The sequence below is a fragment of the Castor canadensis genome, chromosome 11 (genome assembly GCF_047511655.1).
Source record: "Castor canadensis chromosome 11, mCasCan1.hap1v2, whole genome shotgun sequence".
In the NCBI taxonomy this organism is placed as follows: Eukaryota; Metazoa; Chordata; class Mammalia; order Rodentia; family Castoridae; genus Castor; species Castor canadensis.
Window position 1 is genome coordinate 130,256,029 of NC_133396.1, and position 25,229 is coordinate 130,281,257.

The window sequence follows — 25,229 nt, forward strand, 5'->3', positions numbered from 1 at the left end:
GCTCATCACAGCAGGCAAGATATGGTATTATCAACCTCAGTAGGATATGGTATATTAACCTCTTTTTGCAAATGGGGAAGCACAGAGGAAGAGGAAGTCACAAAGGAACTGTGACTGAAATGGTTTTCCAAGGCTCTTTAGCCATTTTTGGGCATATCACAGAATGACAGCCACAGAGGCCAATGAGAGAAAGGTACCTTCATTGACCAAGTAACTCTTCAGATGTGGCTCCACCCACTATAGCCAAGTCTAGAACACATCACACCAGATGCAGAGACAGTCAGAAACCTATACACAAATCCCTTTTGTCATATTCATTTGGAATTTAACTCCCACTTTCAAGGTGTTCCACATTACTGTTTTCCACTGTCCTCCCAGCTCTTGCCCCAGATACCCAAGGGCCCCTGTGCTCACCCAGTAGTGATGTCATCATCCTCTGTCATGGTCTTGCCCATGAGGTCACTGTCGCTCATATAGCCAGACTTGAGGTCCACCTCATCTGAGTCCAGGGACTCGACCAGCTCCAGGCGGGAGATGTGGCTGAGCTTGCTGGGGCTTCGCATGGGCATGGTGTGGGAGTAGTGGACTCGCTCCCCATGCATGTACCAGGCGGGTGGCCCCTCCGAACGGCAGCTTCCACCCACCGAGGGCGCATCACCAGCCTGCAGCCTTGGGCTGGACTGGCCATAGCGCCAAGAGAGAGGGGAGGAGCGGTTGGAGAGGCTGGACACACTGCGAGGGTTGGCGTCATCGCTGTCATAGCAGGTCATCTCCAGGGAGCTGAGCAAAGAGCAGAAGGGCACTACTTCAGTCCTCAGCATGGCTACTATACCCTGTCTTCCACCTGCATGCCCTCCTGCCTCTCCCACAAGGCCTCCAATTTCCTGTTACCTTGTTATAGGGATCTCAGAATGTCAAGGGACAAAGATTTTAAGTGGTTAGGGAAGCAATCCTGTATACTAATGACCTCCTCTGCTGTGCAGTACGACCTGGGTCTGAAACTTTTTTTTGCCATTTGTTGGTAAGTGAGCCCAAGGTACACAATTAACCTTGCTAGGCTTCCATTTCCTCATCTGTGAGATGAGAATAACAGCCTAACAGCTTTCATAGAGTTGGGAGGATCACAGAGGTACAGACCTGACAGTGCCTGGTACCTAGAAGATGCTCACTCAGTGGAAGGGGCCGATTAGATCTGGAGGATAAGGGAAGTGGGAGGAACTGTTCACCAGAGCTTAGAAGGCCTTGATTTTTCACTTTGTTTTTTACTCTCTTCTTTCCTCCCTTCCTGCTTCTTTCCCTCCCTTCTTCTTCCTTCCTTTCACTATGTAGCCCAGGTTGGCCTTGAACTCTCAATCCTCTTGCCTCTACCTCCCAAATGCTAGGATGCCACCACGCTGGGCTCTACCACCTTTTTTAACATCAGTGAGCTGAGAACTAGCTGGTTTCCAAGCACCAGACCTAGGAGAGCCTGCAGTAGATGTGGAGGGTATGGGACAAGCTTCAGGGTCCTGAGATAAGTGATAGAGGTGCCCAGGAAGACTAGTCCCAGCCACAGGCCTAGGGCAGCAGGGGAAGAAGCAAGACTTCCCCAGGGAGCAGAAGCAGCCTTCACTGGACAAAGGAAAGGACTCAGGAAGGTACACCAGGGTGAAGCAGGATGCCCAGGGTCCCAAGCCAAGGAAGCTATGCCCAAGTCATTGCCAGAGGGCCTGAGTTTAGAGGGACCTGGAGGCCTTGGGAAGGGGGGCTTCTCTCCCTTAGGAGCCAGGGTGGCTGCAGAGAGCAAATATGGCTATGATCTGACTGGAAGGGCAGCCTGGGCTTGGATTCAGGATAATTCCATCCAATCCAAATAACCTTAGGTAGGGTCTCAGTTGCTTGGCCTAACTAAAGTCAGATAGACAGGGGTGAGAAAATGAAATGGGGTTGTGTGGGTCACGAAAGCTGGAGCAGCTAAGGTGACGTGTGGCTGCATGTAAGGTTCGTGAAGCAAAGGAGTATTTGACCTGTGAACACACCCCTTTCACAGCTACTCTCATGGCTATGGACGGGAGGGAGACATTGATTTTTCTATTGTTGTTTTTATAAAGTTGCTTGAAAAAAATAAAATTCTTCAAAATTGTCTCTATTGGACCTGAGAAAAACAAGATTTTTTTTTTTTTTCCTCAGCAGATGGCCTTGAAAACCAACATGATTGGGGTCCTTGAGGCTGTCTATGGATGAGCTGGGAGATCCCTGGTTGGGCAGGGCTATGAGTGACTGCTGTGTCAGATCTTGAGGGTTCCTGACTGCTCCCCACCTAGCTTCTTCTCTCCTGGCCACTGTCCTATTTCCGCCTGTAATTACTGTGAACCTAGACACTGCATCTCCTCAGTGGAAGTTCCCTGAAGGCACAGACCACAGTCAAGGTGTGACTCAGACTGTATCTCAGCACCTTGCAGGGGCGTGGCAGGTAGTTGAGGCCAACAATGAAGCCAACAAGGGGCAGACAGACTTGCTGAAGGAAGAGCAGAGACATCCTTGCCACAAAACACAGTTCAGGGCCTCATGCAACAAGTGCTTAACTCCGGGCCATGACCAGGACATGGCAAGGTGAAGGGAAAAGAGGAGGAGGACCAAACTAAGAAGATGATGGGTTAGTTAGCCATCTAACTAACTGGTCTGGATAGTTAGCCATATAGAAGTAAGGGTCATACTGACATCCAGGTCTTCCATCATATTCTTGGCCTGCCCCATTTAGCTTTCTGCACTAAAAGTGCCTCTTACCTAATTTCATGGCTGTTTTATTTCCCAAACACATCTTTGCATGTCTCTAGACCGAAGTTGGCAGGGGAGGATTCTAGTTCAGGTTCTCCGTTCCTCACTTCCAGTCCTATATCCTGCTCCAGGCTTGCCTCTCTGGGGAGGCCAGAGTTTTATGTCCCTCAATAGCCATGGCCCCTAACCCAGATTTTCTCTTCCATGGGGAAATGAGCTTATAGAAATAGAGGAAGCAGCACAGGAGTAAAGGAACTGAGTCTAAAGTCACCCTGTGAATTGCAGGGTGAGAACAAGCTTGTTGGAGGCACCCACAGGACAGAGAGCTCCTCACAGATGGAGGCTGACAGCTGGGCTCAGTACCACAGAGCACAGCTGCCCTCACTGGCCTGCACCTCCCAGCCTCGGCTCCTTCTGTAGCACAGAGAACAGGAATATAACCTGCCTACCCCAGGACAGGAAGGGCTGATTGATGAGAAGCACTTTAGAAAGTAAAAGAGCCATAAAAGTCAGGGAATGGGTGTTTGGGCTATCCAAGTGTGGAATGAGAATAATATAAACCTAAGGCTAGGAGAGGAAGTGGCTCTGAGTCCGTGGTAAACAGAAAATCCAGCCTCAGGGCTCCTTGTTCCTTTCCCATAAAGGCAGATAGAAGCCAGAGGCCCCTAGGCTACCTCCACCTCCCCACAGCTGTTTAGCTTCATGCCAAGGTTTTAAGCCTCCCCTTCCCCAGCCAAGCAGAAGCTGTCCTGCTTCACTGGGGGCTGGAGTCAGGGGCATCAGGAGGCTGAAGAGTCTGCCTCTGCCTGCCCCCTATGGGTGAGTCATTTGGGGTGTGACCCACTCAGCAACTAAGCACTTCCTGGCTTCTTTGGCATGAGGCTGGCGGGTGACTTGGCGCTGAGAGTTGTTCCAGCAACTTCTCTGCATGGGAGAAGGAAGATGTCCAAGATTTCACTCATTAGGTGGCTAAACTGATAGGCCCAGCTGGGTCAGGCCCCTTCTCCACTTAGATTCCTGCTTAGGGCTTGAAGGATGGAGGCCGACACAGATATAAAGAGGCCTGAGTCCCAGGGCTCCTGGATTCCCACTGCCCAGCTTTTTCCCTGATCCCCTTGATCACCAGCCTGTCAATAGTTAGGGTCCTGATGACCTGAGCAGAGGCAACCCCAGAGAGTGGATGCTTTGGTTTGTTGTATCATTTAAAATATTCTAGATGTCTGGGAATACAGGCTTGGGTGTCCAAGGTGAGGACATGGAGTGGAGGTGGGGGCAGATAGTGGGAGGAAGAAGGGAAGGGTGCTCTTAAATATGAAGAACTAGGGCCAATGGACAAAAGCTCCTGAAGATGAAGTTCAGTTTCATGTGACAGTCACAGCAACCCCACATGAACTGGGAAGATCAAAAGGTAATGAAGCGTTCTCCGGCGATGAGGGTTTGTAAGGTGTATGGATGCTAGTTGGGCTGGCCACACACTGAGCAAAGAACATCCCTTTTTCCACTGACCCTGTCCCAACTTTGTCAATTTTCTAAGCCGAGGAGATGGAGATGGAATCAACTTCCAGTCCAACTGGAGAGGCTCTGGTCCCTTGCACAGCCTCCCTGTCCACCCCCTATGACTTCCCAGTCCTGGCTGCCTGCTCTCCTCCCTCTCCCCCCAGAGCTTAGCCCAGCCCTCTGCCCCCCTTGAAGCTGACAGCATGAGCTCATCTGGGCAGCCCAGAGGAGCCAGTTGGGAAAGTCTGAATCACACAGAGGCTGTGGCCAGGACGCTGCTCCAGGGAGAGGTGCTGTGGGAGGGGTGCGTACCCCAGGCGGCTGGAGGCTCAGAGGTGGGGCCACCCACTAGGCATGATATTTTGGGTGACACTCTGTAGGCCCTGCCAACATGGGTGGTGGAAGAGGCCAGAGGGCACCTAACTGACAAAGAAGTGAAAGCCCCAGGTGTTGGGAAGCTTGATTCTGTACTCCAGCACAATGAGAGCATTTAGTAAACTAACCCCTCTGGACAGATGAGACTGTGGTCTAAGGAGGGGCATGAGTATCACAGGCCACATGCAAGTTTCCAAATCCTACCTATCGATTTTCAAGGTGATTCGCATAGGTGAAATCCAACTCTCAGCACAGAGGGGAACCAAGCTCAGCTGCTTCTGCTGAGATGTGGTGCTGGTTTGGTGGGGCTCTGAAAACCTGCACATTCAGCAGGCCACCTGGCTGACCTGGGTTGGAGAGGTGGAGTGTGCAGAGACCCTGAGCTCCCACCTTCCAGACCAGGGGGAGGACCAGGATGATGGTGGAGAGCTCGATCCCCTGTGCAGCTTGAGCTTACCTGTGAGTCACCTGGGAGCCTCGCAGGCTGGACATGGTCTCTTCCAGATTCTGTCGAAGGTCCAGGACGTTCTGTACCGTCCTCTTCCTCTGGGACTCTGGATCTGCCAAAGAGAGCAGGAAGAGCTGGGTGAGCAGAGAGGTCTTCCTGCTGGAGGCAGAGGATAGGGAAGAGGAGACTGACTATGTCACTGACAGGCCAGTCCCTAGAGGCATCTAGTCACCTGACTCTTCTCTTCCCCAAAGATGACCAGCATAGCAGGTCTTCCTAAACCCTGTGGACACATGTCCTTGGGCCCTCTGAGCCCTAGCTCTAGCAAGGGTTGCAGATGTGGTCTTTGTGTCCATAGACTCCTCTCAGACCCCTCAAGTGTCCGCTTCTACCTCTGGCTTTGTTTGGGGGAAGCCCTGCTTCTCACGGCAGAGGTTATGGCCAAGGTTTCCCATAGTTGAGGTCAATTAGAATGTCTGTTTGAAACCTTCTGACCATCAGTGTGCTGTGTGCTGGTACACGCTTAACAACTGGCTCCCAGAGGAGGTGGACACCCTGATGGGTAGAGTCTGCTTACTTCCACAGTGCATCTATTCCTCCCATGGCTACTTTTAATATGCCAACATGTCACTGGCCACTGACTTAGGAAGACTTGGGAGCATTTGCAGCTGCTCTGTGGGGTCCAGGAAGACAGTTCCAACAGCCTCCTAATGGGGAGGTGGCTGCTGGGGAGCTGGAGGTGAGCGGCCATTTTCTGGACCAGGGTCTGAGCTCTAAGCAGTTCAGACCTTACACAGTGGTGGAATCCTGAGTAAGAAGGCATGGGCATGGCCTCAGAATCCTAAATGATCCAGAACCATTGGATCATTGCAAACCTGGGATTCCAGGCAGGTTGGCATTAGCCAGCCTAGACAGATAAGATTCAACAATAGCAAACAGAACTTTATCCCTTCTCCTTTCCAGGGCGAAAATAACATTCAGATGATGAGGGGTACACCTATGTATGAATGAAATTGAAGAACATTCTCCTCCCTTCCATTAATCCATCCAACAAGCCTTTATCAAACATGCGTGTCAGGCACATGGTAGCCCCTGAGGACACTGTAATAAGGAGGTCCCAGTCCTGTCCCATGGTTTATCTTTTACTTTGTGATTGAAAGTTAGTCAGTGCAATCTTTCAGTCCCCAACATCTCCCTGAAAGACAATTTCCAGCAGTCAGAGACCGACAGAGATGAAGTGGAGGGAATCCAAGAATTCCCACTCTCGGGTGACTTCTCTGCTCAAGCCTGCCTGCCCGTTGTTCCCTCCAGCCACAGAGGGAGAGAGAGCTCCTTTTTGCTGCCAAAAGGAACGTTTCTGAATCCCCTAAGAGGTATCTTTTTTCTTTAACACTGAGCCGAGGCTGGCTGGCAGGCAGCTGCCATCACATCAAGGTCTTGCTGGCCAAGGAAGGCTGGGTGGGGTGGGCAGGGAGCATGCTGTGGACCCTCATAAGAACGCTTGGAGTATCTTCTCTGAGGACTAGCTCCACACCTGGGCCCAGGCATCTCTTCTTTCCTCTCCCTCGGGGAGCTGCCTCTCCTAACACCTCTCATGGCCAATGCTAGTATCCAGCCCTCCATGCTGGTGGCAAGGAATGGGGACAAATGGCAGGCCTCTGTGCCAGCGCCTGTGCTCTGTCCACAGCCTTGGCGTCACTTCTTTGGCTGCCAGTGCCTGTTTATCCTGGCAAGTGTCACCTTGTAAGCTCCTCCATGGCTTTAAGTGGTGGCTTGGCTTGGAACACAGACAGGGTCAGAAAGTGTATACATATATATTTTAAGATTTAATTCTAAAATGCTTATGGGGGGGATACCAAGGACGTGATGCCAAGATATGGGTTTCTGGGCCAGGGTGATGCCTTCCATGGGTTTGGCATGTGTATTTCTAAAAGGAAAAGTGACGAAGAGTTACTCAGAGACTTTCCTGTGTGCCCAATCCTTTGCCTATCTCATCTAGTTGAGTCCTTATAATATTTCTGGGAGATTTGCACTATTGTCTCATGTTACAGATGAGAAAACAGAACCTCAGAGAGTCACCATGTAGCACGGAGCAGCTGAGCCCGGGAAGAAACTCACATTTCTTTTGATATATCTCAGAGCATCCTGCACCGCCCCCCCCACCCAGCTCAGTTACCACACATGGAAGATGCTTAATGAACATTTCAACAATGGATGGGCGCTACCACCATTTTTAAAACTTTAAAAAATTTTTGAATAGTGACTGTAGGGCTGGGGTTATAAGTCAGTGGTACAGCACTTGTCCTACAATACCCTGGGTTTGATCCCCAGCACCAGAAGAAAAAAAAAAAAAGTGGATGGATATTGTGATGTTAGAAAGATGTCTTTCTTTTTTCTTTTAAAGGAAAAATGTTTAAGCCATACACTGGCCAGCTGCAAGAGGGTCACTCTACATTCCTTCATTCTCCAGGCCCTGGGGCAAAGAGGAGCACAGTGGAAACCTAGACCTTAATGCCTTATAGGCACAGAGAATAAGCCACTGGTGCCCTCTTTCCCCACGTCTCTTTCCTCAAAGGCCTCCACCCTGGTCCCTACTTCATACCCTGTCAGCAAAATGCGGCAGAACTCCAGAAGACAAAAGACCCCATCGTCTTCTAGACTTGCCCAACACCAGAGGCACAAGGGTCCTTGGAAGTGCCTCAGCCAACCCTGTCAAGTCACTGGAGAGGCAGAAGGCTGAAATCTAGCTGGAGACGGCAGAGTGAGGCTAATGGCGGAACACCCGGCTGTAGGGAGTGCCCTGGCCCCAGGTGTAAGTTTGGGGAATGATGGGGCAGCTTGGACAGGGCTTGATTTGCTGTAGGTTGACAGGGATCTGCCCTCAGCTCCCAGGCTGGTATGGGTCTGCAGCTGCACCTCGGTGCTCCCTCCACGCCCAGCAGCGTCACCTAGTGGTCATCTTGGGTATGCCACCCTGCTCTCCAAGGCTCAATGAGAAGTATAGTGCTCTATGTACCTGCGAAGTGAGGGATGCTCCAGGATAGAGGACACACATGCCCACAAAGAGAAGCCTCTGGGACCCAAGAGGCTGTAGAGACTTTGCTTAGGTGTGTTGTGGGGGGAGGGGAGGATTTGCCATTTACACCCCTGAGTCTGAAGGCAATTTAAAAAAAAATACTAGTAAAGCTACATTTGCAAAAGAATTCACCCCCATCTCTCACTCTCACCCTGCCCCACCCTGGACCTCTAACCCATCACTATGATTCACCCCTTTCTCCCCATGTCCCATGAGGGTGAGGATCAGGGATGGGGTGAAGGCATCTGAGGCACACACTGCTTTGTGATGGTGATAACATACCATAACCTAACAGTGCAATGACTGCCTTGGAGGCTCCTCCCTGTGTCTCCATCAACTGTGTGGTCTCCATGTAGGGTGGGCTTCAGGGATAAAGTAGAGCCCAGACACAGCAGAGCAAGGGAAGTGCTCAGGATGTCCCCAGCCTATGTGGTACCTTCGTGCAAATTACATGGCCCTGTCTAGGTGAACTCTTGGCCCACAAAGTACACCCTTCTCTTCATTGCACACCATCTCCCACTCTTACTGAGGGCCCAAGAGTGTCCATTCACTAAGCTCCCAGAACAGAAACCAGCTGCACAGATGACGTGTGTGTGTGTGTGTGTGTGTGTGTGTGTTTGCTTGAAGCATTGGGAGGAGACCAGGAAGAGCTCCTACCAGTTGTAGGGCAACAGCAAGGTCTCCTGAGGTGGAGGGATGTTCACGATATTATCCTGGGCTGCCACTCCAAGCTTTTATCTGCAAGTAGAGCAACCAGGAAGGGTGTGTTTGCTCCGGAGGCTCAGAAGAGATGCAAGAGTCTCCCCCAAAGCAAAGCAGCCATCACCAGGACAACTCACAGCTGCCACAATCAGTAGCAGCATCCTCCCAGCATGCACTGCGGCATCTTCAGGGTAGGGTGGTGTTTCTCTGCACATGCTGTTGGCTTTTCTTATTCAAGACCACAGGGAATACACTGTCCACGTCAAGAGTCTCAGCATTAAGGACTAACCAACAAGTATACTCGACACAGGTACACACACACAAATGTTAATAGTGCCAACTACTGAATGTTTACTTACATGACATGAGCCTGTTATTTATTTCTGATTGACTCTAAAACCCCTGTCCTTTCCACTGCAATGCAGTGCCTTGAAATATGTACCTGTGCCTTCAGACATACACACCTACTTGTGGTCCAGCCTATAGTTCCTGGAAACCCTCACGCTGCAGTTCTGGAGAGATTGGGATGGACATGTCTCCCATTGTAGAAAAGGAAGAAAGATGCTGGAGGAAGAGAGTAATTTACTCTGGAGAAGGGAAGGCCCAGGGTGCACTAGGAGGATGACATGAACAGACTCCTCCTATCTGCCCTGACATCACCATGCAGAACACAGGCCTCCCCAGGAGGGCAGGACTAGGAGCTTGCTAACCAAGGGACTGTGACCACAGGGTGGAGAGGGGGACTGCAGTGTAGTGACAAGAACATAGCTCTCAGATTCAAAAAGACCTGAATTTCAGGTCCCAGTTGGGTTGACCTTCACCCTCATACAGTTTTCCTATCTGTGAAATGGGAAGAGGAATGACATCCACTTGGTGGGCCACTGTGAGATATAACTCACCAACATGCTTAGCAGTGTCTGGCTGGCAGCAGGCACCCTGTACATGGTAACTCTAATCCTCCAGAAGGCACAGAGAATGGGTGAGCACTGGGCACACACTCATGCCTGGGCTGGAGCTGGCCCCCTGTCTCAGTCACAGACAGGTGGCACCTGGCTCTGCCTTGGTGAGGCTCTCATACCTGGAATTAGGAGCAGATGAGGTAGTAACAAAATAGTCTCTGTATCATAGCACGTGATTACCCACTCTCTTGGGTTCAACTGTGGATAGCTGGGCCTCAAAGGCCTACTCCAGACAGCAATCTAAGATCTGATGTAGCTATGGACCAAGAGCCTCCAACTAAGCGTGATAACCCCAGCAGATTCTGAGAAGTTCGGGAGGGAGAAGGCTCAAGAGGATTCATCATGCATCTGTCACATTTCCTCGTATTCTATGGAGTTTTAATTATTAGCCAGCAATTAAGTAAACGGCAATAACTGCCTAGTGAAACCTTAATTACTTTCACCAGTGTTCCAGAATTCACACGAGTAGTTTAGCCCAGGGCAGGGGCCACAAAGGACTGGATGTGCACCTGACTTCTAGACTGGTTTTTGACGGGAGTGACTGGACAAGGTGGGAACCAAGACGAAGTGCAGAAAGTGAGCCAAGAGGGAGAATGTTCTCAAGTCTTGGTATTCAGAGCTGAAAGGCTCTGCCACCCTCTCATGTTACAGATGGGAAACAACCCAGCCCTCAGTCCCAAAGGAGGACCCAGACTGTGAGTGGCAGGGCAGGTGTGAGTCCTGTACAAGGCATTGCTCGGTGCTATGGGCCAGGATTGAGACACACTGAGATGTATCCAAAGCGAAGGTGAATCACAGTATAAATTAACCACAGGGGATGGTCTAAAACTAGGCCCACTTGGAAATTCAGGGCAGTTTGGGCATGGTGGCTCATGCCTATAATCCTAGCTACTTGGAAGGCAGATCAGGAGATTCGTGGTTCAAGGGTAGTCTGGGCAAAAAGTTCACAAGACCTCCTCCCCCCATCTCAATCAATAAAAAGTTGGGTATGGTGGTGCTTGTCTGTCATCCCTGAAGCAGAAATAGGAGGACTGCTGTCTAGGTAGGCCCAGGCATAAAGAGAGACCCTTATTTGAAAAATAACCAATGCTAAAATGGGGGTGTGGTTCAAGTGGTAGAGTCCCGACATTCTACCTGCAGTGTTCAAACCCCAACACCAGAACAAACCAAACCAAACAGGACGAATGACCAGAAAACAGGAAAGATTAAGCCTGTCTGTCTGTCTCTCTCTCTCTCTCTCTTACACTCTCTCTCTCTCTTACACACACACACACACCTACCTTCTCAACATCTCCCAAGAGCAAAGAAATTTTTCTTGACCCTGTTTGGTCTCTAGGACAGGATCCAGGTCTCCTCTAAGTTCTGAAATTTGTCACAGTTCTGGGATCCTCATACTCAGAGCTCAAATATTTTGATAAAAGCCATTTCAAACATCAATGTCTCTCTCACAAAAAATACTTCTGTCCCTAGCCAGTGGATCACTTTCTCCCAATGATGTTTAGTGCAGTATTATTTGGTATAACTGCAAAAGACACTTGGGAATGTCACATGTGAACACCAGGGTTTTTTTTTTTTTTTTTTCATTTTTCTTTTATTATTCATATGTGCATACAAGGCTTGGTTTATTTCTCCCCCCTGCCCCCACCCCCTCCCTTACCACCCACTCCACCCCCTCCCGCTCCCCCCCTCAATACCCAGCAGAAACTATTTTGCCCTTATTTCTAATTTTGTTGTAGAGAGAGTATAAGCAATAATAGGAAGGAACAAGGGGTTTTGCTGGTTGAGATAAGGATAGCCATACAGGGCATTGACTCACATTGATTTCCTGTGCGTGGGTGTTACCTTCTAGGTTAATTCTTTTTGATCTCACCTTTTCTCTAGTTCCTGGTCCCCTTTTCCTATTGGCCTCAGTTGCTTTAAGGTATCTGCTTTAGTTTCTCTGCATTAAGGGCAACAAATGCTAGCTAGTTTTTTAGGTGTCTTACCTATCCTCACCCCTCCCTTGTGTGCTCTCGCTTTTATCATGTGCTCAAAGTCCAATCCCCTTGTTGGAACACCAGGATTTTTGATGACCATTTTGTTTACAATGAGTCAAATGTCTTGGAATCTGAGTCATTTCTGTCTCCTCCACTCAAAAATATAAACCTACAAACTGCAGGCACCTACCCCCAGGGGCCTTGCACACTCCTTGGTCTAAGGATTAACCCCAGGTCTTCCCTCACTGCTCAGAATTGGATTAGGTGGATTCTTTAGGTTCACCAGCCAGTGACATTACACACCGGATTCACTGTAAACCTGAAATCTGCTAAGGCTCAGTCCTGCAGTATGGCAGAGCAGGAGCTAAAAGCTGACACAAGTCTCCTTCACCCTCAGGCAGGGCACAGCAATTTGTCCCTCTGCAACCCTACCCCTCCCTCCATGCCTTTCTTCACCATCTGCTAGCCCCAGAGGCCCTAGAAGAAACACTGCGTAGGTGGGCCGTCATGCTAGAGGTACCCCATTTTCAAGGACCATGCAAGTGGGGGACTCTTTATTCTCTTACTATCACTCTGCTCTTTCCTTGACTGAAGTCACAATATTGTCAAGAAATGGCTGTCACAGAGTCCTGCAGTGCAGCAAACTGTATGCCTGTAGCTGCTGATGTTACTTCTCCCTAGAGGATGTCCCTGGATGTTGTGTTTTCTTTGCCCTGGAGAACCCTGAACCTGCTCCAGCAAACCCCTGCTGTTTGCTGCGTGGGGCCTCATGCCTAGAAAAGAGCTAGGACTAAAGAAGTAGGCATGAAGGGAAAACTAGGAACTAGAAGCAACTCTGGGGCCAGATAGAGGGGCATGCATAGCACTCACTTCTGGAATTGTCAGGCAGGAGTGTTCCCAGATCACCTGCAGTTTAGATTCTCATTGTGCGAAAAGGCCCAGAATTAGAGACCTCTGTGATGTGTGGGCATTGTCACTGGGCTAAGAGGGATCTTAAAGCAGGGAATGAGAAAGGCACAGAAGGAGTTCTGGCTTGGTTTTCCCCAGGGAACAGCATACACTGATTAGCTGCAGGTCCTTGGGCCTCAGTTTCCCTTCTCTGTGCATACACTTGATTAGCTGAGGCCTCTGGGCCTCAGTTTCCCTTCTCTGTAAGTAGGTGAGTTGGGTAGAGGACACCCAAGCCCCTCTCCAGCTTTGGCAGTCTGGTTCTATGGCTCTGGTGCTTGACTGAAACCAATATAAGAATCTTATCTCTCAGCATATTAAAAATGCTGATGTTGGAGTGTCACCCCCAGAGTGTCTGATTCAGCAGGTTAGAGATGAGGAATCCGCAGCTTTGCAAGCTCCCACAGTGGGTGATGTGATCAGAAGGTCACATTTTGGTGAATCCTTGCATCCTGTTTCACACTACTAGAATAGGACGCCCATCACAAAACCAGGGCTCAACTTTCCAGTGCCAGGTGACTGGGCAGAGGGTCCCTGGCCTTCAGACTAAGGCTAGTCTCTGCACTGCCTGCTGTCCGCTACATACATCTCCAGACTTCCGATAAGAGAGTTCTGCCCCTCAGTCTTGCAGCCAGAATACACCAGCTTCGGTCCAGCCTCTGCCAGGCTTGAGAAGGCCACAAGGGGGTGCTGCAAGTCCTCAGCAGCCCGTGGCCTCAAGGCTAGGCTGCCGCAGTCCAAGATGGGCAGCTTGCTGTCTGACTCTCACTCAGCCTTGGGAGAAGCCACCCAGCCCAAACTGTTTCTTTTCCTTTGCTTAGCATAATCCCTTTCCTCCCAGGCTCTGTACTCCTAAGGGCTGACATCCTTCCCTAACTCCTAGCCTCATGCCCTAGCTAGACAAGCATCCTTGGAGAACAGCAGAGAGTTTTCAACATCTACTCTGGGCCACCTGCTCTGTTCTTGGGGACAGCTGGAAGCAGGGTCTGGCTTCCAGGGATTAGCCAATGGCTCTGGGCACAAGGGAGGGCTCCACTTGGCAAGCTCTGATTTGGGGTCAAAATTTTAGAGACTCTAGCTGGCCCTTCAACCCAGTGCCCTGGGGTAGTAGACTGGAGGTCAAGTCTGTGCTTTGAAAGTCTCATCTTTACTCTTCAGTGTCCCTGAGGCAGGTAGCCTGCCTGATGAGGAAGGAGGACAGTCACCCCACCACCATGGCCCTTTCTCAGAAGAATGGAGTCTCTCTATAGTAAGCTGAGGGCAGGAAGTGAATCAGAGGGCACCCCAGCTGGCTGGCCAGTCAGGATGCAGCTCTGTTGGTGGACAGCTCAGTCTGTACAGCCTTGTGCATAAATGAAGCCTTTGGCAAAGAGCTTGGGCAGCAAGCCTAAAGTTCCCAGTGAAAGCCACTTCTTAATGCCTAGTACTAATACTGCCCTAGGGAAAGACTTGTTAGGTCAGGAAAGTCAATGCTGAGGGCTGTGGGAAATGGGAGAAGGCCCTAACATCCAGCCCAGTTTGGTAGGAGTGCTGGTTTGCAAAGCCTTGTCTTCCCTGTCCATTTTCCCTTGAACATCAGGCAGAGGATCACGCAGGATTCTAAAAACTTGGACACCAGGCTGGGCTTGCAGGGCAGGCCGTCGGCAGTGGATGGCCTACTTGTCTCAGCCTGGGGATATGAGCAGGCCCCTCTTCCATGACAGGCCCCAACTCTCCAGTTGAACCTCAGGGGTTTACTGGAAATGCTTTCCTTTAGCCATTCTACCCAGACCCTTCATGTAACACCCTGCTCCAATGATGTCCCTGCTGCTGGGAACTGGGAGTGGTTGTTATAGCAACAATTTACACAGCAGAGAGAACCATCTGCAGGCAAGGGGGTGGGGAGAAGTGGGGAAGGCGGGGCTCAGGTGTGGAGGACAATGGAAGAGGCCCTGGGGGCTTTCTGGCTGTGAAGCCAGTTAGTATTGGCTAAGTCTTTTACCTGAGCCTGCAGCCAGGTACTATTCTAGCAGCTTTATTACAGGAGGCCTTTTCATCTTCATGCTGACCTCGCACTGGTCCAGTTATTATCCCCGTCTTACAGTGAGAAAACTGAAGCCCAGGAAGATTAAGTTACACTGTCCCAGCAATGTAATAGTGGACGGCACAGCCAGAATTTAAACACAGATAATCTGGTTCTAGAGCTTTCTTGTTCGGTATTGGAGCCACTAGGCAGAGCGGATGAGATATATAAACATATAAATATATAAATTCAGATATAATTCACATACCATAAAATTTGCCCTTTTAAGATAGGTATCTCAACGGCTTTTGTACATTTGCAAAGTTGTATACGACCATTACATAATTCCAGAATATTTTTTATCATTCCTCAGAGAAGCCCTGTACCCATCCCTCACCACTCACTCCTGCACTCTCCCCACGCTTCAACCCCTGGCAACCACCAATCTGCTTTTTGTCTCTGTGGATTTGTCTCTTCTGGGCACTTCATATAAATGGGATCGTGCCCTATGTGGCCTTTTGTGACTGACTCCTTGCACTTTGCACTATGTTGTCAAAGTTCTTCCACATTGTAGCACATATCAGCCCTCGATTCCTTTTCATGGCCGACTAATATTCTATCGTGTGGATGGACTGCATTTTGCTTATCGATTCATAAGTTGATGGAGATTTGGTTCATCTTCACTTTTTGCCTAACATGAATAATGGTGCTATGAAAATTTATGTGCAAGTTTTTATATAGACATCTGCTCTTATTTCTCTTGGATATATGCCTAGGAGTGCAACACTGGGTCATGTGGTAATGTATGTTTAATGTTTTGAGGAATTGCCAGACTTTTCCAAAGTGGCTACAGTCATTCCTCCCTGCAGTGTGTGAGTTCTAATTCCTCCACATCCTCACCAACACACATCACTGTCTGTCATTTTTCCTACAGCCATCACAGTGAGTGTGAAATGGTATCTTGTCAAAGATTCAATTTGCACTTTCCTAACAACTAATGATCTTAAGCATTTTGTGTTTAGATTAATTAAAAATTCAGTTCCTCAGTTGCATTAGTCACATTTCAAATGTTCAGTAGCCACCTCACCATGTTAGCTAGTGGCTACTGTGTTCAGATAGGGAACATTTCCAGAAAACTCTGTCATCTACAGCCCATTGGACTTGGTTGGTACTAAGAATATCACTAGCTCTTTTCCCAAAGGTGTTTGTCTTAGGCATTTCTCCCTTGCCTCCCTCCCTCTTTCTCCTTTCCTCCTCTTCCTCCCCTTTCTCCCTCTCTGTCTCTCTTTCTTTCTTCCTACTAGCCCAGGCTGGCCTGGAACTTGTGATCTCCCTCCTCAGTCTCCCGAGTGCTGGGATTACCCGTGTGCACCACCATGCCTAGCTTCAGCACACCTTCAACTTCATTTTACAGGTGGAGCCCATCTGCAGGCTCCTGGCACCTTGACACTGAGGCCCAGAGGGGGTTAGCAGAGTTGTGTCAAAGAACATAGCTAGTCAATGCCAGATGAGAACAACAGCCAAGGTGAGGGCAGATCTTGCCTACTCTGTCTCTGTCACTTAGCTCCGCCCCCACTGCCTCATTCTTACTGCCTGCCCAGGCCCTACCCCTACATCCCTGATGTCACCTCCTTTCCTGGAACCTACCAATGGCAGTGACTTGGTCAAGATGACACAGTCTGCTGATCTCAGACCAGGCCCAGTGATGGTGGAGGTAGATTTCAGCTTTAAGGGTTCCAAGGGAGAACACTGGAGGCAGAGCATAGACTGCCCCAGAAATGGATCTCCCTTACCTAAGAAGGCTGCTCACACCTCCCTGTCCCCAAACCCAGCTCTGTCCAGAGAGCATCTGTTCCACCATCAAAAAGCTGACATCCATCCCGCCTGGCTGCCTCCCTGGAGGGCTCCCAATTCTGGAAACGCCTTCTGTGTCACCGATCCTCTCGACCCTCTGCCGCCACCACTGGGGACCCTCAGGCTCAGCCCATCTGCCACCAACTTGCCTCCCATCTCCAGGATGATCCCCCTGCCCACCAAAAGGACAGGCTTGGACAAAGGCCCGGGTCCTCTCCCTCCTCCCCCAGGGCTTGGGCACAAATGAACCGAGGAGCTCTGCTAGCTTTAAGAAGATTCAGAGAATCCTACACGAAACATAATAAGGTTTGCTGAGCTGCAAGGTTCTTGAAGACAGGAAGGAAGAGAAAAGACAGGAGACAGTATTTCCTGAATGCTCTGTGTGCTGAACATGGCCCTAAACACTGACGGACATTCTGTCCTTGGAACGCAATGATCCTGAGGGACTAAATACAATTACCCCATTTTACAGGTGTTTGGCTCCGAGAAGCCCATTAACTTTCTAAGGTCACACAGCTGGGGAAGGAATCTGAATCCCCATTTAACTCTGAAGTCCTTGCTTTTCCTGAAACAAATCATAAATGACAACAAAGATAACATAGGCAGACACCAGGAGGCCCTTTCTGACTGACGTGCTGGAATCGGACTCCTCACGCATCATAGGGCAAGGCCTGTCCTCCACTCTGTGGAATGAATGAGATGCAGAATTGCCAGGAGACAGGGGAGTAATGGGCCCCAGGCCAGTCCAAGTATTTCTCCACTTCTAAGACAAGGGGCCACCAGCCAGTCCAGGCCTTGCTGGCAGTCACTGCTCCTGTCCAGTCCTTTCTCAAGGGAGCCCTCTCTCCCCACTGGGCTTCGTCCCAGCTCTGAAACCTGCAAAGCTTCTGGCCTCGGAAGAAACTTCCTAGAGCGTCTGGCAGGCAGGCTGTGAGGCCAGCCTGCCAAGACCAATGGCCAGGCTCGGCTGCCTAATCTGAAGATTCAGATGCGCTATGCAATTCCAGCGCAGGAGCCTGGGAACCAGCTGCGGCCAAAGCAGCTTCAGCCCAGTGTCCCACCCACTCCTTTATGGGTAACACATGTGTGGGACTGGAGCTCCCACCTGCATCTCCTGCATACCCGGCCCCAACTAGTTGGCCTCTCCCTGGAGCCAACGGCAAGGGATCCCCAACAGCAAGGGAAGCACCTTAGAGGTGAATACTAGGATGGAAGCTGAGACCCCTGGGTTCCAATCCCACCATCTTCTGGGCCTGGGAGCGAGCTGCTCAACCTCTTGGGACCTGCCTTAGTTTCTCCTGGGAGAAAGCAGCGACCCCATTCTTACTCTGCTAAGAGTGATGGGAGGGCTCACAGGGTGAGAGAGAGTGAGTGGGACAGTGTGCTGGGCTTCCTTCTCAGAACCAGATGGCAGCTGAGCTCCTGCCCAGGGCCAATGGTAGGACGGAGTGCTCTGGAAGCTCGACCAAAGTGCTGTGCAGGAAAGATCAGGAAGAGGCCATAGGGAAGGCACCTAGGCCTTCTCCCAGCCCTCATCTCAGCCCTCTACACCTTGCATGCAGTTCCAGTGGCCCAGACTGGGTAATGCAGTCACTAAGTACCTTAGGATTGGTCAGCATTTGAGTGAAGGCAAATTCACGAGGAAAATTATCTCTCCTGGAGAGATTTTCCAGATCTGCCAAGCTACAAAGCCACATTTGAATTCAGTGACAACACACCATTCCAGTATGGACCTCCAACCCTTCCCATGGTTCCTTACTTTTCCTTAGCTTGCTAGCCAGATGTGTCTGGTTTCTTGGAAAGGCCCAGCCTGGCTTCTTTTTGCTGGGATCCTCTAAAAAGAAGGCAGAGATGAGCAGAGGGAAGGCCCCATTTGTATACTGAATGTGGTTCAGCCTGAACTGGGCACTCCACACAGGGCAAAGTGCAATGAGAGCTTTATGCCAAAGGCCTCAGAGAGAAGAGAGCAGCTAAGAAAACCTTCAGTGCAGGCAGATAGAGGCCCTGCTCTGGACACACAGGGCAAAGGCACTAGACACTATTTGCTGTTTATCTGCCTCCCTGAATCCATCCAAGGTAGGACAAGGGGCCTGAGCAAGGGCGACTGACCCCAGGATCAATTTAGAGCTTAGGAGAAGGTAAGGCTGGAGGAAAGTGTCCCAGGGGAGAGAGGGGTAAAAGAAGTGCAACACTTAGGGCGTGGTCAACCTCCATTCTTAGAACTGATGTCATCTGCCCCTCTACCTTTGGAGGCCAGCTAGTACCTGTTAAATGCCCACTGGTCTTTTCACATTGATCATGTCATTTAGTGCCCCACAATAATGCTGTGAAGCAGGTGCCGTCAGTCTGTCTTGCAGCTGGAGTCTGACTAGAGCGGGATTGCTTTTGGTTTCAGCTGCTACAAGGCAGCAGGGCTGGGATTTGAACGCAGCCTCTCTGGCTCCAACTCAAGTGCTCCTGGCACTGTGCACCACTCCTAAGACCGCATCTCACCGTGTCACGTTTTCAGTTACCGAACGGAGCCAAAGCACAGAGAAACAACAGACCGTTAGCTATTTGTGGCTCTCCTGACTCACGTCTAATCTGTCAATGGGATGTACCTGTTCTTAGGGACATGCTGCACACCACCTCCTGCACCAGCTTCCTGAGACCCCTTTCCACCCATGCATCCGGGGCTGGCGGTCCTGACTACATTCTCCCTGCAAATGATCCCCAGCCCATCTTGGGCCAAGAAGCCCCAGCAGCTGGTGACCCCTGACCCCCTCCCTAGGGTCATCTATATTTAATGACCAGGACAAAAAGTGAGCACCCTGGGCTCAGAAGGAGGGATAGGAGAAGAGAAGTGTAATCAGCTCCCTGGGGCTGGCTGTGTTTCCCGCCTTCAAAGAATGAAGGGAGTCCCTTGGCCCTCAAGGTCTCTGGCCATTGCTCTCACTTCCCCTACACAAGTGGGGGAGTCCCCATGATGACTGGTGACTGCTGGTCTCCTCCAGCTCTCTGCTCCACACCCTCCTATGCTAGGCAATGACAGGCAGTTGCCATGGGAACGGCAGGCCCAATGCCTCCTTCCTGGGGACAGGCATGAGCAGAGTCTGGACTGGATTGATGTCTGCGCAATGTCTCCTCCCCCACTGGGAAGCCAAACTGGGGGACCCACTGGGGAGAGAGATCTTAGTATGGGAGTACTAAGCTCTGGTTGGAGGCTTGGGGGGATGGCTCAGACAGACCCTTCCCCTAGCTCCCAGTCCCCAGCCAAGGCCCCTGCCTGGAATCTTGGGTCTCTGAATGTGAGACTTCAGCATCTCTCAGAAGGCACTCAGGCCCTTGGATACAATAATTTGTTGGCTGAGCTTCTCTGTATTTCTTCACACATTCACATTCCCTCTACATATTCAGCTGATCTCTCACTGCCACTTCCCATCACTGCACCTTTGTCATCCCTCCTCCTCCCGCTCCATCTACCGAGCCTTCCCTGCTGGGGGGAGGAATGCCTGGTTCAAGTCATACCACAGCCTTCCCTGGTCACTCCAGACATCATTTCCCCTTCAGACTCTAGAACATTCCATCTCTAAGCCCCCTGTCAAGGAATACATGCTGCCTTTCCAGTGATAACTCCTGGTGCCTTGTCTCCCCCACTGACCACTATGCTCCTACTGCAGCCCCATCCAATGGCAGCAGCAGCACTAGGAAGCACACAGCAGGTGCCCAGGAAATGAGTGATGTGTCCCCAGGAGAATACAGACAACCTTTTGTCTGTCGTTTCCCCCACCCCCATTTCTTGGTAGAATCACTACTCCCTTCTCGGGGCCCCTGCTGGGGCCTGTAAGAGACTTCTACCACAGGCTGTGTATCCTTTTATCACCCACACCTCTTTACATGGCTGCCCACCTCCAGGTGGCATATGCTATCCATTTTAGAATGCCAGCACCTGGCACACTGCCTGACATGAAATAGGTCCTCAGCAAAGACCTGTTAAGCAAATGCATCCCCTAGGCATGCAGTCAGATGCTAGCTCCCCACTTACCTGTCATACTTGCCCAACCCCCACAGGCCTCTTGGGTAATAGATGAATAGGGAGGCAACCTCATGTCCTCATTTGTTACCCTATAGCCTCCTCTCTCCTTTAATACCACCCATCTCACCCCATCTCTCCAGCTTACGTTCAAGCTGCACATACTCCCAAGAGCTTGACCTATAGTCTCAGCCTTTGCTTTCTGCCTCCCAAACACCAGCTGCTGTGGTCTCTACCAGTTCCTCTTCTGCCTCAGGTACTTACCTGCAGGTACACTCAGGTAGCCCTGCTCCATGCTCCCAGTGAACACCTGACTTGTCCAGTCACACACATGAGCCTGTCTTCCTCCCTGACATCTCAGGTTCAGTGCTCCCTTGTTAGACACAAATCAGGGAGAAATGGCTCCCCAGACACCATAAACACTTTTAATGGAGACCAGGAACTCGCTCTAAAGATTTTCCTGCATTTTGAGGCCATTACAAACTCCTATTATCAGGGAGCTGCAGTGATTTTCCCTGGCAGGCAGACACATATATTTTACTGGACATACAACTCTTTAACACACATTGAAAAAAGCACAATAAAACGCACCACCCCAGACCTATAAAACCTGAGCTATCTGTCACTCACCCTAGTGCCCAGCTTTCAGTGGTCCTTTCCCTTAAAATTGTTTTAAGGGGCCCTCAGTGAGCCAGCTCTCAGGCAATGCTCCTCTGAGCTCCCCACAGCTCTCCATTTCCAACTCAGTACTTGCCATGTTGAAATGCAGGCGCCTGCCTGATGTCTCTACATCCACATTGACCAGCAGTCCCTCTGGTGTCTGTGGTGGCACCTCCAGCAAGACAACATGGGCTCATTAAACGTTTGTGAATGAATGCACGCATGCATGCAAGAATGAATGAATGATGGCTGGGACAGGAGAAGGCAGCCACAGAGCAGTTCCACAGCCAAGAAGGAGTGGAGTGGGGTAAAGAAAAAGAAATGCAGCCCAGGAAAGGGAACAACACACAAAGTGTGACCAATGACCAAGACAGGTTCATGCCCCCTGTCTGAGCTGGCTTCGGGCAGAACAACCGTCCCCAGTTCCCCTGGCCCACAGCCAGGGAGGTTAACAAGTTACATCTGGTGCTCCACCTGCAGCTCTGGGTAGAAATTTCTTGAGGGCTGTGTTGAAAAGAATTCCAAGGCCATGTTTAGGTTTACCGGACAGAGTGCTGTGATCAATTAGTGGGAGGTTCTGTAAGCCACTTCTTTTCCTTCCCTTCTGCACAACTGTATTTACAGCCTGCCCACCCACTTCTTAAGGATCTGCAGAAAAGGAGGTCGCACAGCTTCCTGTGCCAGTCACACAAGCCACAATCCTGTTCCTCATCCCCGATCTAGGCACTGATGGGGCTGCCTGTACTCCCTGGAGACACCTGCCCTTTCCCACCTCTGGGCCTTTTCCTCTAATGTAGAATACCTTATTTTCCTCCCCACTTCTGCACATTCAACCTTTTCTCCTTCACCTATCCACTTGTCTATCTACTCAGTGAGCACACTCTAAGCACCGTCTGTATGCCAAGCACCCCACCAGACTCTAAGGAGAAAAACTGAACAAACCAAACAAAAAGGTTGTTTTCTGGAACTCTTCCAGGGAGTCTTCTCTGATCCTCCCACCCAGAATTAACCATACTCTCCACTGGGGCTGAGCATTTGGTTGTGCCTGTTATAGTGGCTCTCCACCAAGGACAGAGACTTTACCCCTTCCCCAGGGAACATGTGGCAATGTCTGCAGACAATTCTGGTTGAGGGGGTGTTACTGACATCACATTGCTAACATCCTACACTGTACAGGGCAGCCCCCTTCAACAAAAGATCGTTTGGCCCCAAATGTCCACAATAGCAAGTTCGACTCCATGATCACACCAACTCCATGCTGTTAGCGTTAAAAACCCACTCCCCACTCTCCACTCTCCACTCTGTGGATTTTGCCTTCCCTGAAGGCAGGATCCATGTACTACAATATCTGGCGTTGCAGGGCTACAGGGTCTAGAAACTCCCTGGAATTCCACGCACAATCTTATACCTGTGAATATGACGTTCATTTTTCTGGGAAGAAGGGCCTAAGACCAGAAAAGTTAAAATCACTGACCTGGAGCCCAACACATTGCATTGGACAGGCTACAAAGAACCCCCAGCTCAGCTGCTCTGGGACTCATAGCTAGGCTTCCACCACACTCCAACGACTGCTCATGTCTCTCTCCAAATTTAGGTTGGATTTTGATGGCAAAGGTAATCTGGATAGGAAGCTTGTATTTATCACCCTTTTTTTTCATGCCTTCAGGATGACTAAATTGCAATAGAAGGTTCCTACACAAAGGAGGATTTTTAGTCAGGTGTGGGCGCACACCTGTAACTGCATCTGGGAGGCGGAGGTAGGAGGATTGTTGAGTTTGAGGATAGCCTGAGCTATATAGCAAGACCCTGTCTCAAAAAAGCAAATAAAAAGCCAGGTGTTGGGCAGGAGTTGTGGCTCAAGTGGTAGAGTGCCTGCTTTGCAAGCATGAAGCCCTGAGTTCAAACTCTAGTACAGCAAAAAAAAAAAAAAAAAGATAGCTGGGTGTGGTGGCTCATACCTGTAATCCCAGATACTGAAGACGTAGAGATATGGCGTATAACAGCTTGAGGCCAGCCTCAGCAAAAAGTTGGTGAGACCCCCCCATCTCAACAAAAAAGCTGGGCATGATGGCATGATGGTATGCATCTGTGATCCCAGCTATACAGAAGGAATAAGTAGGAAGATCGCAGTCCAAGCTGGTCCCAGAAAAAAATGCAAGACCCTATCTGAAAAACAACTAAAGCAAAAGGACTCGTGACATGGCTCAAGTGGTAGAGTGCCTGCCTAGCAAGTGTGAGGTCCTGAGTTCAAACCCCAGGACTGCTAAATAAATAAAAACATAAATATATAAAATGAAAAGATGGGCTTTTGCTTTGGAATTCATTGAGAATGCTTGAGCAGAGACAGGAGCGTTCTTTTGGTGTGTTTCTTGGGATTAACTGTCCCTCTGTAGTCATGAAGGGACTTGGTTAATCTCTAATTGATCACAAAGTCTGCACTTCTTTCTCCCCACATTTTACCAGATAAACTGAGGCCTTAAACTCAAGGTCAAGGTTGTGTTTGGAGTAGGCAATACATCTAGTCACACAGGTCCCACTCTCTGCTGCCCCCCTAACCAGGCTCCTTTGTAATGGAGATAGAATTTATCAACGTGAGAGGCAATTTCATTCTATCATGTCAGGGACAGAGAAAAGATAAAAGGACATTTGACTCCCTGCTGTCAGCCAGAGACGCTAATGAATCCTTTGCTTCCGAAGACGATTATCGGATGGAATAATTCATCGTTAGAGATTAATTGAACTAATTATGTTGGCTCTCAGAATCCCCTCAATAATTATTTTCTATCGGGCCGGTGTCAGTGATAATCGTGTGATATCAGAGCCTCTTCCCCTGAGTGAGCAGCCTGCAGAAAGGGATTCCTGGGTTTGAACAGTGGGCAAGTGTAAACACCAGCCAGCTATGTTTCAGCTCTGATCTGGTTACGTAGCACCTGTGTTTTGTGTGCTAATCCTTTACTCAGGGAAATATGATCACTTCTAAAATCTAAGATCACCTTCCTCACTCCCTTATTCACCACATTCTTCAAAACATCCGATTTCCCCCGGACATCCTCCTTGTCCCATGGCAGTGGGGAGACCGGAAGCTGTGTGGATTCACATCCCTCCTAGGAAGAGGCTGGCCTGCTCCACATGCACCTAACCTGCCTCATTCCTCATCCCTTCTCCAATACGGACCTTCCTTCCCCCCCTTTCCTGTCCCCATCCCAACCAACAAGATGAAAGCCCAGGCCAGGCAACATGGAGAACAAGGAGGGTCACTTTCTGTGACCACACCTCTGCAATCTCTCCCCGTTGAAATGAGAAGTTCACCACTTTTCTATGTGAATAAAGCCTAGTGCACTGTCAAAGAATGTAGTGTTTAAATAAAATAACCAAGTTAATCTGACATGTAAAATAACCTGCACTGTCACTTCCATGTTATGAGGCAATTAGATATAAAATAGCTGGGCAGTCATTCCTCTTTAACGGTGTATAGCGGAATCAGGAAATGTTTGGAAGATGGTGGAAGGGAAAAATGAGAGCCCTCAGCTTCCTCCCCACCTGCCCCTACCTGAGGGAAGCTTTGGAGAAACTGGCTCTTCTCTTTTCTCTCCACCAGCTCCCAGTCCACAATGAAGTTGGGTTTCAGGAAACATTAGACTGTCCCTCTGGCTACTGTGAACCAACATCTAGTAAAAGCTTTAGAATCAGACAGATGTGAGTTGGTATCCTGGCTGGACCAGGAGGTGTGCAAGCTTGGGCAAGAGTCTTTATGTTCAAAAGTCTCATTTCTTTTTCAACTACAAAATGAAAGTAATCATATTTGCTTTTTAGGGTTATTAGGGGGCTGGAGATGTGGCTCCAGTGGTAAAGTGCCTGCCTGAGGTTATTAGGAATATTAGATACGATAGTGTTAACACAGGGATCGCTAAATGGTAGGCACTCACAAGGTGGTCTTGGTTGTTATTGCTATTATCGTAAGTA

The 25,229-nt window shown here is 49.8% G+C and overlaps 1 protein-coding gene across 4 annotated transcripts in view; it reads right to left on the bottom strand.

The window, feature by feature from the left end:
* Nav1 (neuron navigator 1) overlaps positions 1-25,229 on the bottom strand; it is a 240,125-nt gene that overhangs the window by 93,246 nt on the left and 121,650 nt on the right. For all 4 annotated transcript variants that reach the window (XM_074048655.1, XM_074048654.1, XM_074048653.1 and 1 more), the window contains exons 5-6: positions 5,087-5,189; positions 415-780 (exon numbers count right to left, since the gene is read on the bottom strand). In XM_074048655.1, the coding sequence (XP_073904756.1) occupies positions 415-780; positions 5,087-5,189 (469 nt within the window). The remainder of the gene's footprint in view (positions 1-414; positions 781-5,086; positions 5,190-25,229) is intronic.